Source organism: Dermacentor andersoni, chromosome 9, assembly GCF_023375885.2.
Source record: "Dermacentor andersoni chromosome 9, qqDerAnde1_hic_scaffold, whole genome shotgun sequence".
Lineage (NCBI taxonomy): Eukaryota > Metazoa > Arthropoda > Arachnida > Ixodida > Ixodidae > Dermacentor > Dermacentor andersoni.
The window spans coordinates 139,679,269-139,698,671 of NC_092822.1; the positions used below are offsets into that span (position 1 = coordinate 139,679,269).

The window sequence follows — 19,403 nt, forward strand, 5'->3', positions numbered from 1 at the left end:
GTAAAACTATGGTTAAAAAAGGCCAGAGGTCTAAAAGACGTCAAGATTCATGCTAACGACTATCGTAAAACGTCTACTACTAATCACCCTCTCTTTTGAATCACAGCATTGAAGCTTACGACGTCCGCCGGGGTGAATCCACAGCAAAAATGATTAAAGAGGAGAAAAATGTATCCACGAAGGTACGTGCATGAACATTTCTTTGCACTAATCTAACGCTAAAGTGCTGAAACACAAGGGGAACAATTCATACTACCCTCTTAACTAAATTCTTGAAACTCTGGCAATAGATGGTTCCAGTTTGCTAACTAAAGGTACTATTTTTCCGAGTATATAAAAAAACCCAAGGGGGAATCCAGGCCATCACGAACAGTATCTTGTACAAACTCATCGCCAAAGTCAATGCTTAAAGCATTGTTTCATAGTTTACGGAGTACACGAATAACACACGAGTAGAACGCGCGGCTTACTACATATTAACAAGTTCATTGCCAAATTCATTATTAGTAGCTTTATAAGCTTAGTCAATAGGCTGATTGCGACACAACAAGACTACATGACAATAAGTAGATGAGAATATGCACAATAGAAACAAAACGTTCCAACAAGCACAGTAAAATCAGCAAGAGAAATACGCTACAGAGCAAGCACCGTGCGCATTGAATCAGCTATATTTTCAATGAAGCTCAAATGCGATAAGATGAGTTTCAGTGCTTTATCATCAACATCGAATGTACTAAAGAGTTTCTCGTGCCAGTTTAGAATGTAATTTTAAACAATGCCTATTTAGCCAGCTGGGAGTCAAAGATAAGTCACGAAGTTTATTCGCATGTTTATCTAGTAGATCACATAATTAAACCATCGCTTATAAGAGCAGCGATCTTTACCGATGAGCGAAGATTTTGCATCCTCACGAAACGCTTCCTTTATACACGTCACTCGCAGAGCGCCGTGAATGTGTTGTGGACCACATTGAAGTTGTGCGGCTGGAGTCTCTGGCCGGGCGTGGTGTGCTTCGCGGTAAGCGCTGTCACCACTTCGTGGCAGCTAGTGTGGATCAAAGACTGGACGGACGCAAATCGACCGGACAGTGCGAGCAGCCCTTATGATTCCCGCTGGATGCGTGGACTGGTGGGTTTGTCCGTCGCGGCCGGTGAGTACGAGCACCATTTGTCTTGTGCACTTTCTCCACCGTTAAACAATAATGGAAACATCCACAACACTTACAGTGCGCCGTGTAAGGGCTAGGCGTGCCTCTCTCTAAAGTGTTCTCTGAGACTAGATCGTCAACGGCAGAAAACTGTATTCTCGGGTTCTACGAGTCAAAACTACGATCTGATTATGAGGCAAGCCGTACTGGAGGGAGGGCGCCGCGGGTTAATTTTGACAACCTGGGGGTTCTTTCACGTGCACCGTGGTACAAGAGAGCCTTTTCACTCCGCCTCCATCGGAATGCTGCTATCGTGGCCTCGATCGGACCCGCGACCTCAGCAGTGCAATGCCCCGGTGGGTGGTCAATCGGCAACCGCGCGTCACATACTGCGAAGTTGTTGGGCTCGAGTTCGAGCTCTACGGGCAGTCTAAAAACGAATTAGTAGCTTCCTCTTTTATCGCTTACGAGAAAACTGATTTTAATGTCAAAACACTTCTTTTTATAGCGCTAGTCAAAGCAAGAGCAATCAAACGCTTTAAGACGCGATGGCGCTTTGCTGACGTTCTGTCTCAGAAAAATATGGGGCGATATCGGAAATAGCGCCGTCGAAAAACATGAATATAATGCGAATTATGGCGGCCACATTGCCCGGTACCGGATGTAGTGCTTAAAAAACACCGGACGAACACGACGTCGCGGGATCGAAATTTCGATGGGGGCGAAATGCGAAAACACGCGTGTACTTAGATTTAGGCGCACGTTAAAGAACCCCAGGTGGTCGAAATTTCCGGAGTCCTCCACTACGGCGTGCCTCATAATCAGAAAGTGGTTTTGGCACGTAAAACCCCGTAATTTCAAAAAAAAAAAGACACCATGTAGCATAGCCATGGCGTGCTCGCAATAAGGCCAGACCAGTGAAGCATCAGCGTTGTCAGTAGAACAAAATGAACGTTTATTCAAAGGTGTAGAGCGTATTTGTAAGTAGCCGAGTGGCAGGAAGATAGGAAGGAGCACGTGTTAGTAGTGATAGTCCGAAGTCTGAAGGATCGCCAGTTGAGGCGATAAAAGGTGCGCGCGCTTCGAAAACACGTGAAGTTGCAGCATACCTTCCTCCTCAGAAATGAAAGCGTTGCACTGGCTTGCGTTCTCTCGTTGAGCGTCTCAGAGTTTGTTGGGCGACACCTGTATGCAGCAGGGCCACCGGAATATCTGGTGCCGCAAAGTCTGGAGAACGGGTGCCATTTGGAATGCGCCGAGCAGTTATGCCTTCATCCGGATTCACCGTTTCCGGATGGTGTAGTTGTGTTGCTGGGTCTGGCTCACTGCGATGTCTGGTGGTTTTAGTTACTGGCGGTTTGTCCCCTGGTACTTCTTGTCGCGGGCGGACCTGGTCTACGTGCCGCTGGACGACTCCGTCTGATGATTCCACGGTCACTATTCTCGCTCCCGACGTCGCCTTCACATGACCGGGCGTCCACTTGCTCCCCACACCGTAATTGCGGGCATACACTTCCAGGCAGCGGCAGCCAGTCATCTTGGCCCTCTTTTGGTCCTGCAAGTGCTGGAGGAAAGCAGGTGTCCAAGCGTGAGCGTATTTGATAGCCCAGAAGTAGCTCTGCTGGGGATTTACCTGATTTTCGCGGAGTCCTCCGGTAGTTAAAAAGCAACTGTACTAGGTTATCTTCCAGTTTTCCTTTCATCATTTTTCGAAGACCATCTTTTATAGTTCGCACTGCCCTTTCCGCCGGACCATTAGACTGGGGATGGTATGGAGCGCATCGAAGGTGCACAATGTTGTTGTTTGCCACGAACAACGCGAAGTCTTGACTGGCAAATGGGGTCCCGTTGTCAGAAACGATCGTGCGCGGTATTCCAAACCTGCCGAAAATGCCACGCAGACAGTTAATGGTAGTCTGCGTTGAGGCATGCGACAAAGGTATTACTTCGAGCCATTTGGTGTGTGCGTCCAGTATCATTTTTCCGCAGATCGGACCCGCGTAGTCAATGTGAATACGGGACCACCTTTCGCCTTTTTCAGGCCAGTACGACGGGAGCTGCAGTTGGCATCGGCAGATTTTGCACACAGTACTGACACTGTGCAGACACGTCTTCAATATTTTTGTCGAGGCCTGGCCACCAGAACAAAGAGTGTGCGACAGATTTCATTGCCGGTGAACCCTGGTGCGTTTCATGTAGAAGATGCAGCACTCGCTCCCTTGCTTCGGTCGGTATTATGACCCTATCACTCCAGTACACCAGTTCATGTGCTACGGATAATTCAGAAGGGTTTGGGTGCGAGCTAGTTGGTACGGATCATTCATATTTAAAACAGCGACAAAAAACACGGACAAGGGAGGACACAGGACAAGCGCTGACTGCCAACAACACCTTTATTGGAGCCTGCGCAAATATATACGGTTTGCAACAGGCACAAAGAGAGTGAAAGAAGGGGAGGGGAAGGCGAGTCATCGTCGTTCAACTACTGCTGCGCATGCGTCAGTAACATTAAACAAAATAAAATAAAATAAAATAATATTTTGTTTAATGTCACTGACGCATACGCAGCAGTAGTTGAACGGCGATGACTCGCCTTCCCCTCCCCTTCTTTCACTCTCTTTGTGCCTGTTGCAAACTGTATATATTTGCGCAGGCTCCAATAAAGGTGTTGTTGGCAGTCAGCGCTTGTCCTGTGTCCTCCCTTGTCCGTGTTTTTTGGCGCTGTTTTAAATATGAACGGATAATTCGAGAATTCGAGCTTACGGTCAAAAAACGGCAGTACGGCCCGGGCCATTCCGTTTGCGTTTCTGGGCCACCCATGTAATATGTACCGTTTGACCTCGACCAGGACAGGATCAAAAGCCGTTAATACTTTCAGCTCACGCGTTGTTATGGTGCCATTGTTCAGCTGGTTTAGCGACAGCACATATACATATTCGGGTGGCTCACCGTCATCATCAGATTCCGGAGATCTCTGCGGAAGTCGGCTCAGGGCGTCAGCGTTCAGCGCCTGTCGTCCTGGTGCGTACTGTAGCCGGTAGCGGTAGGCCCCCAGGTGGAGTGCCCAACGTTGTATCCGTGCGGCGGCCATTGTGGGCGTCTGCTTGTCCGATTTCAGCAGGCCCAACAATGGCTGGTGGTCAGTCACTAAGGTGAATTCCCGACCTAGAAGGTAGTCACGAAATTTCGTGACGCTGAATACCAGTGCCAGTGCCTCTCGCTCGAGCTGCGAATAGTTGCGCGCCGCCTGCGTTAATGTTCGCGAGCGGAAACCGATGGGCCGGTGAGCGTTACCGGTCGTGTGAAACAAGACAACTCCCACACCGTACGGAGACGCGTCACATTCAAGTTTAAGTTCCTTTGAAGGGTCGAAATCAACTAGAACCTTGGCTGCTTTAAGGCTTTGCTTGGCAAGATCAAACGCGAGCTCTTGCGGTTGTTTCCATTGCCAACGTGCGTTCTTTTCAAGCAGTTGATACAATGGGCCAAGTGTGGTTGACATGTTGGCAGAAACCTCGCGTAAAACGTAATTATGCCCAAAAATGAACGTAGCTCGCTGACATTACAGGGGCTCGGTGCCTTCATGATAGCGTCAAGGTTTTTCTCTGTCGGATGACGCCCATCACGATCGACCCGATGGCCTAGATAAGTTACTGCTGGGCTGCGCAAGTTGCATTTCTCGAACCTTAGCTTTACACCGCGCTCTAGGAAGCGCTTTTCAGCCTTTCGCCGCCGTCACTCGCTTTTTCGGAAATGAGCACATCGTCAAGATAAGCCTGTGCTTCTAGAAGGCCAGCCAATACCTCATCCATTTTTTTTTGGCATATCGCAGGCGCAGAGGCTATGCCGAAAGGAAGTCGATTGTAGAAAAATAGGCCTTTTGGCGTATTAATGACGCAAACTTTCTTCGCGTTATCGTCTAGCGCCACTTGAATGTATGCATCTCGTAAACCCAGAGTGCTGAAATAGTCCCCATCGTGTAATCGGGCAAACATATCCTCAATGATTGGCAATGGGTATAGCTCAGTTGCACACGCTGGATTTACTGTGGCAGTGCATTAGCCGCAGATTCTAACTGCGCCGTCTTTCTTAAGCACTACGACTATGGGCGTTGCCCATTCAGAGTGTGCCACCGGCGACAGCACGCCCAGAGAAACTAAACGGTCTAGTTCGAGTGACACTCGCTCGCGTAGCGCGTATGAAATGGGTCTGGCCTTGCAGAACTTGGGTACGGCGCCTTCCTTCATGTGCAGGCTGGCTGGAGGACCCTTGATCAGCCCCAGTTCCTCAGAGAAGACGTCGTTGCAGTCATTGAATATGCTGTTTACGCTGCATTTGCTCGATTCATTTGTTGCCGCCGAGTTCTCTACAAAACTAACCACTGGAGCACCTGCGCTGTTCAGCTGCTGGATTAAATCGGGAACGCAGAGGCTTGGTCCCACACAGTCCATGACTGTCAGCGCACACTCCACTGTGACCCCTTTATGGCAAACCTGGAGCGCAAGCTCCCCACGTACTGGAAGGCGTCCTGTGTAGCAGGATAAATTGAGACTGGACGGTCTCAGTTTTGGCCATTGCTCACGGTGCTTATAATATAGTTCACGCGGGATGACACAAACAGGCAACCCGGTATCAACTTCCATGCTCAGCTGCACACCGCACCAAGCAAACGTTCGGCGGATCGGCGGTTCCAGACAGCTTTTTCGTTGGGATACCAAAGTTCAAATGTGGGCGGCTTCGGGTTCCTCGTCGGCTGAGGCTTCCGTCCCCACGAGGGTGTTAGTTTGGGCCGTCCTTGCAGTGCCTTGCTCTCGAGCCCCGCGACTTCGACATTTCCTTGCAAGGTGGCCACGTCATCCACAGCGGTAACAGCGAGCGTTAGACCAGGGGCAACATGCGTCATTATGTTTTGTACTACCGCACCTTGCACATTCTTGACGTGCGGCAGCCCTCCTCTCATCTACCAGAGTTTCTTTCTGATACCCCTGTACTTTTAACACGGGCGTCGTTGCCGGTCTGATCATTTCTTTTACATCACTATCCGCAGCCTCAGCTGCAAGGGCCATCGCTTCAGCGTCTTGTAGCGTTAATTCTCGCTTTGCCAGTAGCTGCTTCTGCAGGGCACCTGGCCGTATTCCACAAACAATGCGATCTCGAAGCATGGGAACCAAAGCATTGCCAAAATTGCAATTGTCAGCTATTCGGCGAATATCTACCAGGAATTCATTAATAGGCTCGCCCTCCGCTTGACAACTACTGAAGAACTTGTAGCTTTCGGTGATTTCGTGTCTCTTGGGACTGTAGTGCTCACTCAAAACTTCGACGACTTCTTCATACGTCAATGCATTTGGCTTGCGCGGAGCCACCTTCCCTGCCAGCACTTGGATCGTATGCGTATTTAACGCAGCAACAAGCAATGCTCTTTTCTTAGTCGAGTCTTCAATCGCATTCGCTTCAAAGTATGCTTCTACTTTAATAAGGTACGGCTTCCACTTATCTTTGCCTTCTTCGAAGTCGGGAAGTAGGTGAGCCATGATGGCCTTCGTTTCTCGGTTCTGCGTGGGTTCCGGTTCAGCGTCGACTTTCACTGCATGGGTGATGTCCATCCTCGTCGCCACTGTAGCATAGCCATGGCGTGCTCGCAATAACGCCAGACCAGTGAAGCATTAGCGTAGTCAGTAGAACAAAATGAACGTTTATTCAAAGGTGTAGAGCGTATTTATAAGTAGCCGAGTGGCAGGAAGATCGGAAGGAGCACGTGTTAGTAGTGATAGTCCGAAGTCTGAAGGATCGCCAGTTGAGGTGATAAAAGGTGCGCGCACTTCGAAAACACGTGAAGTTGCAGCACACCAGACATCATGCGAATTAAGGTGGCCCACTTGTCCAGCACCAAGCATAGTGCAAACAAAAACCGTATATAGCGCGAATTAACGTGGCCCAAGCGGCCGACAACGCACAGAGTGCGAACATACTGTATATGGCGCAAATTAGAGCCCATGGCCCAATAGGCTGACACAGCGCATAGTGCAAAGAAAGGATGTAGTGCGAATAATGGCGGCAAAATTGACCGGCACCATACATATTCTAAACAAAGAAGGATGTAGTGCGAATTAAGGCGGCCTAATCGGCCGAAAGCACACACAGTGGAAACAAAACAAGCCTACAGTGCAAATTAAGGTGGCCCAATCGGCCGACACCACAGACGGCGCAAGCAAACAGAGGATCCAGTGCGAATTAAGGCGGCCCACTTGTCCAACACAAAGCATAGTGCAAACGAGCACCGGATGTATTGCGAATTGAGGTGGCCCGATTGCCCGACACCTTGAAAATTGCCAATAAACAAAGAATTTGTTGCTTTGCCCCCTATATATTTACCCTATATCCAGTTTCAAGTGCAGAAGTTCATTCTGTCATATCATCACTTAAAACAACAGGGGCGGGTTTTGATTCCATTCACCGTTCAAGAATAAAGTTAATTAAAGATACAACTTCGCAGGTTCTTGCTAACATCATTAGTAAAATGTTTAGGAATGGTACGTTTCCGACCTCCCTCAAAAACGGAAAAATAGCTCCCATTTACAAGAAAGGTAACCGTGAATGTTTAAATACCTACAGTTCAATCTGCATTATTCCATTTTTTTAGCAAAGTAATCAAAAAGCTTTTGCACCAACGCCTCATGTCTTACTCAAAAACGTTCGACCTACTCTCTCCCCATCAGTTTGGCTTCTGTCCAGGGTTGTCAACTGAACTGGCACTCATTAATTGCACGCACCAAATTAAACTTGTTACTGGTAACGGATCACTATTTGGTGCAGTTTTTGTTGACCTTACTAAAGCTTTCGACACCATAATTCACACAATTCTCTTTCATAAACCCGAAAATTACTGGTCCAGCTTTGACTCCTATAAAAAGGTACTTTAAAAAACAGGTCGCCGGTTTTCGCAGTCGATGGCAGCATTTCCAGTGCCAAGACAACTAACCAAGGAGTACCTCAGGGTACTCTAGGCCCTTTGCTGTTTCTATTCTATATCAATGACTTGCCCTTACCACTTCGCCACACTGACTGCTTACTATATGCGGATGATACAACTGTATACTCACCTCACGAAAACATCACGGTATTGTAAGAAAAGCTCAATTCTCATTTAGATAATGTCAGCGTTTTGTTGGAAGAATAACTATTTGCGCATTAACCCACAAAAAACTACTTTGTAATATTTCATCACAATTATTAAAGTGGCTCCCGTGGTGCTCACGATAGGACAAGAAGTATTACCGGCTACTAACAGCAACGAATTTTTAGGTCTTACTTTAGACGAGCATTTAAAATATAATCTTAGCGTTCATTCACTAATACAGAAAGTGTCGTTTGGAATTTATGCAATCAATAAATCCCGTAACTATTTCCACAGACACATTATTCTTTCACTATATGACATTGATAGCCATCTCTCTTATTGCATATCGTCTTGGGGTAACACTTATTACTGGCACCTCGACGCCTTTCAACACCATCAAAATCAAGCGCTCCGACTAATGACCTTTATTAATATTTTTACACACTCTAAACCTCTTATAACTGAGGTTAAACAGCGCGAAAAAGACGAGGACACAAGGAAACAAATACCACAGACAAGCGCTGACTGCCAACTGGAAGTTTATTTGGAATTCACCGGAAATTTATACCTTTTTCAGCATGGGCATGCGCACACCAGTCGTAAAAATATCTGCGAAACTGCAACATTATAATCTTTCTCCAAAAAATGTTAGTACTTTTCCCGACAAGGCAAGAGAGGGAGTGCTTACACATTTATTTCCTTCCTTTCTAACGTGAAAAGCCTCTACGATTTCCCTTTGTCACATAAAATGGGGGCTATAGCTGATCCTATACAGATGCCAGTGCGTTGGACGTAGAATTGGCCATCATAATTAACAACAGTTGAATGAAGGTAAAGGTCTAAAAGCGTTGAAAAACACCTACAGAATTCTGAAAATTAACTTCTCCGAAATCTTCTATCCTATCGCGCACAGCGCACAGCAAACCATCTTGCTCTGTATCTGAATCTAAACCTCTTTACCAAAGCCTGAATATTCTGTAAGTAACAGAATTGTTGAAACAAAGGCTATCACGTCTTCATGCTTAAACGTTATCGCACCTTAACCTGGGCTCTTACAAATTATTTCCTAAAAAATACAAACGTTAACAGGTTTTCTGCAAAGGATAATTTACTACTTTCCCACGTTCGAACAAATTCTGGAAAATTAACTGCTGTCTTCTCTGGGACATCATTTTGGATTTCTATAGCATATGAAATTAAATCATCACCGGTACACATGTTTCGATAGCTCCACAAGAAATATCTATTGGACAAGTTGCACTAATTATTATTTCTGCTAAATCTTGTTTTATTTATAATATCTGTAGCTTCCGTATATATATGTATATTGTGTAAAATCTATGTGTTTCTATTGTTCCTGTTCGTATCAATTTTGCTTTAACTTATTGCGGCAACGCTTTCTAGAGTGATGTTCTTCGGTTTCTGAATTCATTATTTTACATAATTTCATGGCCTGTGCTATTCTTCAGTTGCATATGTTCTCCAGCTTACACTAATTGTTGTATATTGTCATAACATTTTATATCATGTTTTCATATTATTTGCTTGTCTTATTTTTGTACTATTGCGTTTCCCCTACCTTTTCGGTTAATATTTATTGCTCACGTATCCCTTTTATGGCATGCTGCAATCCATACTTGATATGTATAGTATATGGTGGTCCCCCAGACAGTTTCATAACTATGTGACCACCAAATGCAATAACATCACTAATGCTTTTATCATGTACGCAAGAAAATGTGAATAAATTTGAATAATCAAGTCAAAAGAGTATAGTGCAAATTAAGGCGATCCAATTGGCCGACCGTTTGGCAGGCATTCTGAGATCATGAACAGCAGGTTGCCACTATCCCTCAAGAGAAAAGTGTATAGTAGCTGTGTCTTACCAGTACTCACCTACGGGGCACAAACCTGGAGGCTTACGAAAAGGGTTCTACTTCAATTGAGGACGACGCAACGATCTATGGAAAGAAGAATGATGGGTGTAACGTTAAGAGATAAGAAAAGAGCAGATTGGGTGAGGGAACAAACGCGAGTTAATGACATCTTAGTTGAAATCAAGAAAAAGAAATGGGCATGGGCAGGACATGTAATGAGGAGGGAAGATAAGCGATGGTAATTAAGGGTTACGGACTGGATTCCAAGGGAAGGGAAGCGTAGCAGGGGGCGGCAGAAAGTTAGGTGGGCGGATGAGACGCTGACGTCGTGCCTCGGAAAACTCTACGAGAAAATCGTCACCAAGCGCGTCCAGCGGCACCTAGAAAACGGAAGATACTATCCAAACTCGATGTTTGGGTTCAGGGCCAACCTCTCGACGCAAGACGTTCTGCTGCAGCTCAAGAAGGAAGTCCTGACTACAATGCCGAGAAAGGGCGAAAACGTCGTCATGGCCCTCGACGTCAAAGGGGCCTTTGACAACGTCAGCCATGAGGCCATCATGGAGGGCCTCAACAATACAAACTGCGGCAGGAAGACCCACGACTGCGCCAGGGGCTTCCTCTCGGGCAGAACGGCGACGGTCGGCCTGGGCGAGCTGAGGAGCGGTATCTTTGGAACGCCTAGCAGAGGTACGCCCCAAGGCTCGGTAATCTCGCCCGTACTATTTAACGTGGCGATGCTGGGCCTAGCGAAGAGACTCGAAAAGATCCAGGGAATCCGGCACGCGATGTATGCGGACGACATCACGGCCTGGACCACCTGCGGAACCTTGGAAGAAAAGCGAGCGGTGCTGCAAGATGCGGCCAAGTGCGTCGAAGACTAAGTGAAGGAGAGGGGCCTCAGGTGCTCCACCGAAAAGTCTGAACTGCTAAGAGTCGGCAGACATCCCACCAAGGCGAAACTGGATGTCAGCCTCGAAGGACAACTCATCCCCGAACGCAACATGATACGCGTCCTCGGCATGTGGCTGCAAGGCAGCAGGAAGTGCAACCACACCGTCGGCCTCCTCAAGAAGTCGACCGAGAACGTGAGCAGAATGATAAGCAGGGTCTCCCACAAGAGGCACGGCATGAGAGCAGAAGACACTCTCAAGCTCGTCAACAGCCTGATCGTCAGCAGAGTCATGTACTCGCTACCCTACCAAGTGAGGACTAAAACGATCAACGAAGAGATTGACGTCGTCCTGAGGAAAGCCTACAAGACGGCGCTGCACCTGCCGAGAAACACCTCCAACGAAAAGCTGATGCAACTAGGGGTGAGCAACACCTTCGTCGAAATGGCGGAAGCACAGCGGAAAGCGCAAATGAAAAGACTAACGGGGACCTGCACGGGGTGAAACCTGATCGGTAGGCTGGGCTTCGAAATAGGAGACGTAGACCGGTACGAGGACGTACCGGCGGGAATTATAAAAACCTTTAACGTAAAGCCTATACCGAAGAAGATGGATCCCAGGCTCCACGAAGGCAGAAGGAAAACTAGGGCCGAATACATAGAAAAGACAGTGCCTACAGAAGAGAACACTCTCTTCACGGACACGAGCATAAGTGTAATAGGAAGCGAGGCAAAGGCCATCGCGGTAGTAATGAACAAGGAGGAAAAGCTTGTCTCGTGCGTCTCGGCCGAGATACGGAGCGTAGCTGAAGCCGAGGAAATCGCCGTGGCGCTGGCGGCGATGCAAGGATATAGGGAGAATAAATCGCTAAATATTCTCACAGACTCGAAAGAGACCTGTCGCAACTACATGAGCGGCAGAATATGCAAAACTGCCCTTAAGATCCTCAGAGGGGGTAACCCCTCGGAGGAGGCGAAAATCAAACACAATCTGATCTGGATACCTGGACACGAGGGCATAAGGGGTAACGAGGCGGCGGACGGTCTAGCTCGAGCTAATAGATTCCGGGCGGGGCAGCAGCAGTAGTACCGCGCTAGTTACGCCGGGATCCTCAGTGACAGTTATTCGGAATTACTGCAACACTACAGGGGGACTAGATTCAAGTACCCACCGCCCCATAAAGCGCTGCCGAAGGAGGAAGCAACGGGCTGGCGTAGGCTCCAGACAAACACCTTCCCCAACCTTTTCATATTCAACAAGATGTTCCCAACGCAGTATAGGGACACCTGCCCCTGGTGCGGGGCTACACCCACACTCTATCACATAACTTGGGAGTGCGAACGGAACAACGCATTCCGCGATCATAAACCCCCGAGTGCGGAGCATTGGGAGAGCCGGCTCGTCAGCTGCGAGCTCGCCGTCCAAAGGAGGATGGTGGAGCACGCTAGGGACGCGGCCAAACTCAGTGGAGCCCTGGACTGAGGGACCACCCGTGCTGAAGGGGCTTCCCTTCGACGAGAAGACAGCGTGAAGAAGAGAAGACCTCGATCCGCGAGAATTCCATTTTATGATTCAATAAATGTATTTTTCTCTCTCTCTCTCTCTAGGCGGGCGCACGAGATTAAGTAGTTTGCAGGGACGACATTGCCACAATTAGTACATTACCGGGTAGTTGGAGAAGTACGGGAGAGGCCTTTGCCCTGCAGTGGGCGTAACCAGGCTGATGATGATGATGGTGATGATGAATTGGCTGACACTACACATAGTGCTAAAAAAGGGTGTAGTGCGAATTAAGGTGGCCTAGTTGATCGACACCACACATATTGGAAACAAAGAAGGATCTAGTGCGAATCAGGCCAACACCACGCATAGTGCAAAAAAAAGGGTGTATTGCAAATTAAGGCGGTCCAGTTGGCCGACACCACACATAGTGTACACAAACAAACAATATAGTGCGAGTTAAGGCGGCCAAATTGGTGGACACCACAGATAGTGCAAAAAAAGAATGTAGTGCACATTAGGGCGGCCTAGTTGGTAGACACCACACGTAGAAGAAAAGATGTAGTGCAAGTTAAGAAAGCATGAGTAACCGCTATATTTAAAGGAGGCCATAGAAATAATTTATTAATTTACCAGATGACATGGGTGCTCCCCATTTTGTCAAAAATCGTTGAAAGTTAATAACCAAAGGCTGATTTTTGGCGAACACAATATAATCACTTCATTTCACTTCACTTTATCACCTTAAAGACACCGGTTTGGGGGTATATGGATAAAAAGAAAACAGATCAACTGAAGAACCACTGGGCTGTACCAAAGATTACAAAGATAGACAGTGGGAAGTTCACACTTGGTTTATTTCTAGACTTACAGAAAGCTTTTGACTCAATAAAGGGCCATATCCTACAGGACAAACTATCTAGATACGGGGTGTGGGGAGTTATACTAGAGCTCATTAAAAACTACTTGAGTGACCGCTATCAAATTGAGCAAATAAAACACTACAACATCAAAGCTAAAGTTAACGCATGGAGTTCCACAGGGGTCAATATTAGGACCGTATTCATTTCTCGTTTACATTAATGACACTGTAACTATGCCCAACTCTCCTGCACTTATTATGTATGCCGGATGATGCTACCATCTTTTTTAAGTCCCCAGATTAATAGATATGGAAAGAAGGGCCAACACCTACCTTGCGTCCCTCTCGGTCTGGCTCCGGAAATATAGGCTGCAGCTTAACATAGCAAAAACAAAGTACATAATATTTCGTACACTTAACAAGTCACTAAGTTGGGAAATAGTTTTAACTCTTGAAGGGCAACAGATAACAAGGGTTAAGGAGCAAACGTTTCTTGGTGTTTGGTTTCAAGAGCACCTTTCATGGAATGTACACGTTAATAATTTAGCCTCTCAACAATCCCGATCTGTTGGATGCTCGTACAACAGGTCAATTATTGTACAAAAGAAAATATGGCGTATTTATGAAAACTATGAGGGGCCATGTTATGAACTAAGCCCATTACCATTATTTTTTTAATACAGAATGCTTAAAGCGAATGACGTTTAAGATTTTAAACGACTACAGCACATACATAACAATGCACTATATATACACTAAAACATTAATGAATTCCTTAAAATATGAGAGCATAATAAAACGAACACTAAAAACAAGGACCAATTAAGGCAAACAAACAACGAAATACCAAGTGGTAGGAATCCTAAATAAGCTAAAAAATAACATAGGCTTAACGATAATTAGAAATGCATTCAAAAACCACGTGAAGCAATTTATTTATTTATTTATTTATATATTTATTTATTTCCTCAAAGGTCTCTGTTGAGACATTACATGAGGAGGTGGGGAGTTATTGACAAAGATAGATACTACAAATTACAAACGGATATTTCCGGTGATTGACTAACACTGTTACTAACATTGTTACTAACACAGTGTTTGAGAGAGTGATTATTGCGACATACATATTATAATTCGCTTTTCCTTTTTTTTCTGTTTTACGTGGATACACGTTCATGTTAATGTGCTGCATTTGAGTGTACTATTGTAAATTACATGTACAACCTGTGCTTTACCTGTTTCTGGACAGGGAGAGAAAAGGGGAAGAGGGGCCAAAGGGGAACATTTACTATTTCACCGTCTATTTTAGCAAACAAACTGTAACCGATTAATTTGTCATACTCTGTTGTTCAAAATTTTTATGTAAACTCATATACAGTGTGTGAAAATATGTAACGTTACGTATGTTCGCTCACTGCCAACGAAGTGTCACTAAATGATGTAAATACACGCGTATATTGCGCGTACATGGGCGTCTCTCAAGTGCTGCGCCCCTTTTACACCTGCATCTTTCTTGAAATTGTATTTAATATGAAATAAACATTCAGTCATTCATTAAGGCGGCCTAGTTTGCCGACACCAGACATATTGCAAACAAAGGATATAGTGTGAGTTTAGGCGGCCTAATTGGCCGACAGCAGACATAGTGCAAACAAACAAAGGAAACGATATAGTACACATTAGGGCATCCCAATCGGCCGACACCACAGATAGTGCAACGAAACAAAGGATATAGTCCGAATTAAGGGGGCCCACTTTTCCTACATCAAGCATAGTACAAACATACACCGTATATAGTGCAAATTGAAGTGGCTCGATTGGCTGACACGTCACATATTCCCAGTGAACGAAGAATACAGTGCAAATTAAGGCGATACAATTAGCCGACACCACACATTTATTTATATATTTTGTACTGAAGGCACTGGGCAGTGGGCATGGTGCTGGTGTGCTTGTGAAAAAGAAGACGACGAGAAGTGCTTGCTTCCCTGTTACGATATAGCGCCGACCTGTTTTAAGCCTAGCGCTACAACCTATAACTAGTGACCCTTTTGCTAGGTGAACACCCCCGTTGCATTTGGTGGAGCTGCTGGGTTTCTCTTCTACATCCTGGAACTCCGCAGCCGAACGCTACCACCAGCTGTTCCAATGGATGAACCAGGACCGTCCCAGGCTGCTGCTCCCGTGCCCCCCACCATCGTCTGTTCTGGCGTGATCCGCCAGCGCGATCCGGCTATATTTAGCGGCACAGACGACCACGACGTGGAAGACTGGCTCGCCGAATATGACCGTGTAAGCGCCTATAATAAGTGGGACGACCGCGCCAAGCTCACAAATGTCATCTTTTACTTGACTGACGTGGCAAACCTATGGTTCCGCAATCATGAAGCCGATTTTACCACCTGGTCGGCTTTCACGGCGACTTTGGCAGAGGTCTTCGGCCGTCCCGCCGTTCGCCGGCTTCGCGCTGAGCAACGCTTGCGTGGTCGAGCTCAACGCCAGGACGAGACCTTCACCAGCTATATTGAAGACGCCCTCTCGCTATGCAAGCGCGTGAACTCATCTATGGACGAAGCTGACAAGATCAAGCACGTCATGAAAGGCATCGATGACCATGCCTTCCAGATGCTCGTCGCGAAGAGTCCGCGGACGATTGCCGAAGTCATACAGCTATGTCAGCAGTATGACGAGCTGCGCAAGCAGCGTGCTTCAACGCGCGCTGCTCAGCAGGACACCACGGATCTATCTCCGTTGGATTTCGGCCGCGACGCTGCCGACATCTCTGCTTTAATGCCAGAGATAAAGCAGTTTATCCGTCTGGAAGTTGCCCGCCAACTCTCTCTGGCGAACAGCACACCCGAGCCGTCGACAACCTTGGCTCCTTCGCTTCGCCACGTCATTCAGACCCAAGTTGCCGCGGCGCTGCCATCTGCCCCTCCTCCGCAGCCTGCAGCTGGGCCGCTAACGTACGCTGACGTTGTCGCCCGGCCTTACGCTCCTCCGGCTGCTGATGCCTACCGGGCCACTGGAACCTTCCATGTGCCGCCGCCACCTTCACGCCCGATGGTCGTCCCTTACTCGGCCGCTGGAGCCCCTGTCGTCAACCCGTGGCGTACATCTGACAACCGGCCAATATGCTATTTCTGCCATCTTCCGGGCCACGTAGCACGATTCTGCCGCCGTCGCAGCCCCCGTTTACCTGACAGTGGGGGCGCCTCAAGCTACAGGCCTGCTCGACTTCCGCGTCAGGACCCATCTAGCCTTCCTCCGGACTCATCTTACAGTCGCCTCCCTTTCGATGCCCGTCGGTCACCTTCCCCACGTCGCCGATCCATTTCCCCGATGGTTCGCCGACCCAGCCCAGCCCGAGAGGAAAACTAACAGTCGCAGTTCCAGAGGCAAGAACTGCGTTTACGTCGAACATTTCAAGGCCTCATTCTAACCCGGCGAACGAAATTGAACTCTCCGTAGATGGCGTCACCGTACACGCACTTATCGACACCGGAGCCGCCGTTTCTATTATTAGTGAGAAGCTTTGCCGCAATTTGAACAAAGTGACCATTCCCCTTACCTCTCTTTCTCTGCGTACGGCAACCTCGCATCGCATTCAGCCTTCAGCGTCGTGCACAGCCCGGGTTGTCATTCAAAACGTTATGTATGTTATAGAATTTGTCGTCTTATCTCGTTCGTCACACGACGTTATTCTTGGATGGAATTTCCTATCTTTCAACCAAGCACTTATCGACTGCGCTCGTGCCGAACTTACATTATCAGTGCCGTGCTTCGACCCTGACGACCATTCTTCTCCTAAAGTTGTTGCCGCCTCTGACATCGATATCGCACCTTTCTCCGCCGCTCTGGTTCCTGTGTCATGTAACTCTGCTGCAAACTCATCAGTTCTGTTTACACCGTCGGCCACTTGTGCGCACCGCCGGAACTTTCTGCTTCCGTTTGCTGTCGTCACTTTTTGCGACGGTTCTGCTGCCCTTTACGTGTGCAATCCGTCCGCCTGCCCATCATCCCTACACCGCGGCGAGTGCCTGGGTACCGCTGAAGCTTTCGATAGCGTTCTCCTGGCCACCACGTTTGGTGATACGGCATCACTTCCGATTTGTTCCGTCACTCCTCCCGCCGCGACTGATGCCCCTGTAGACGTCTTCGCTCGTGCCGTCGACGCAGAACTCACACCTGCGCAGCACACAGAAATTATCAAGCTCCTCCAACGCTTTCGTTCCTCATTTGACATTGACCAACCAGCCTTGGGCCGAGCGTCCGCAGTCGTTCACCGTATCGACACCGGTCCACAAACACCATTGCGCCAGCGTCCGTATCGTGTGTCGGCTGCTGAACGCCGTATCATCGACCAGCACGTTGACGACATGCTGGAGCGTGGCATCATCCAGCCCTCTAACAGTCCCTGGGCATCTCCGGTTGTCCTCGTTAAAAAAAAAAAGATGGCTCCATTCGGTTCTGCGTCGACTATCGCCGCCTTAACCGAATAACGCGCAAGGATGTCTATCCTCTGCCGCGCATCGACGATGCCTTGGACTGTCTGCAGGGAGCGGAATTCTTTTCCTCGCTGGATTTGCGCTCCGGCTACTGGCAAGTGCCAATGGCAGAGGCCGATCGTCAAAAGACAGCCTTCGTAACGCCTGATGGGCTATATGAATTTACTGTCATGCCGTTCGGCCTCTGCAACGCGCCTGCCACTTTCGAGCGAATGATGGACGCCATTCTTCGAGGGCTGAAGTGGAAAACGTGCCTCTGCTATTTGGATGACATTGTGGTTTTTTCCACCGACTTTGCGTCGCACCTCAACCGCCTCGAGCAAGTACTTGCGTGCCTCTCCACTGCAGGACTGCAACTAAATTTGAAGAAATGCCACTTCGGCGCTCGTACGCTTACTATTCTCGGCCATGTAGTGTCAAAAGACGGTATCCTTCCGGACCCCACAAAACTTAGCGCCGTATCCGAGTTCCCTAAACCAACCACCATGAAAGAGCTTCGCAGCTTCATCGGCCTGTGCTCATATTTCCGACGCTTCATCCGTAACTTTGCCTCTATCATTGCCCCCTTGACGCAGCTTCTCACCGGCAGTTCTGACCTATAAGCCTGGTCCTCGGCGTGCGACGACGCATTCCAAGAACTGCGACGCGTTCTCACCTCGCCTCCAGTGCTGCGACTCTTCGATCCCTCTGCTCCAACTGAGATCCATACGGACGCTAGTGGTGTCGGGCTCGGCGCTGTTCTTGCACAACGCAAGGATGGCTTCGAAGAGTACGTCGTCGCGTATGCCAGCCGCACCCTTACCAAAGCCGAGGCGAACTACTCGGTTACTGAGAAGGAATGTCTGGCCATCATTTGGGCTATCGGCAAATTCCGTCCTTATGTGTACGGGCGTCCATTTGACATCGTGACCGACCATCATGCCCTATGCTGGTTATCTTCACTAAAAGATCCAACTGGTCGGCTTGCCCGTTGGGCATTGCGCCTACAAGAGTACGACATCCGCTTTGTTTATCGCTCAGGCCGAAAGCATTCAGACGCAGACGCTCTATCCCGGTCACCCCTGCCCTCTAGTCCTGTCCACTCGTCTATTTCTACCTGCGGTGCCTTCGCCCTCAACATTTCCGACATGCCGTCAGAGCAGCGCAAAGACCCATGGATCTCTTCGCTTATTGACTTCCTGTCCAGCCAGTCGCCAGCACCGACCTCTCGGACGCTTCGTCGCCAAGCCACGCACTTCATCATTCGAGATAACCTGCTGTACCGCCGCAACTACAATTCCAGCGGCCGTAAGTGGTTGCTTGTTATACCCCGACACCTACGCTCCGACATCTGCGCCACGTTCCACGACGACCCACAATGCGGCCACGCTGGTGTATTAAAGACATACTCTCGCCTCCAGCTTCGGTACTACTGGCGCGGTATGTACCGTTTCGTTCGCCAGTATGTCCGGTCATGCCACCTATGCCAATGACGCAAGACGCCACCTCAACAT

The 19,403-nt window shown here is 48.1% G+C and overlaps 1 protein-coding gene across 1 annotated transcript in view; it reads left to right on the forward strand.

Moving 5' to 3' along the window:
- Nucleotides 1–19,403, forward strand: part of LOC126529754 (ATP-binding cassette sub-family C member 2-like) — a 282,295-nt gene that overhangs the window by 13,640 nt on the left and 249,252 nt on the right. Inside the window, exons 2-3 of the mRNA XM_050177255.2 lie at nucleotides 107–182; nucleotides 946–1,153. Coding sequence (XP_050033212.2) covers nucleotides 107–182; nucleotides 946–1,153 — 284 coding nt within the window. The remainder of the gene's footprint in view (nucleotides 1–106; nucleotides 183–945; nucleotides 1,154–19,403) is intronic.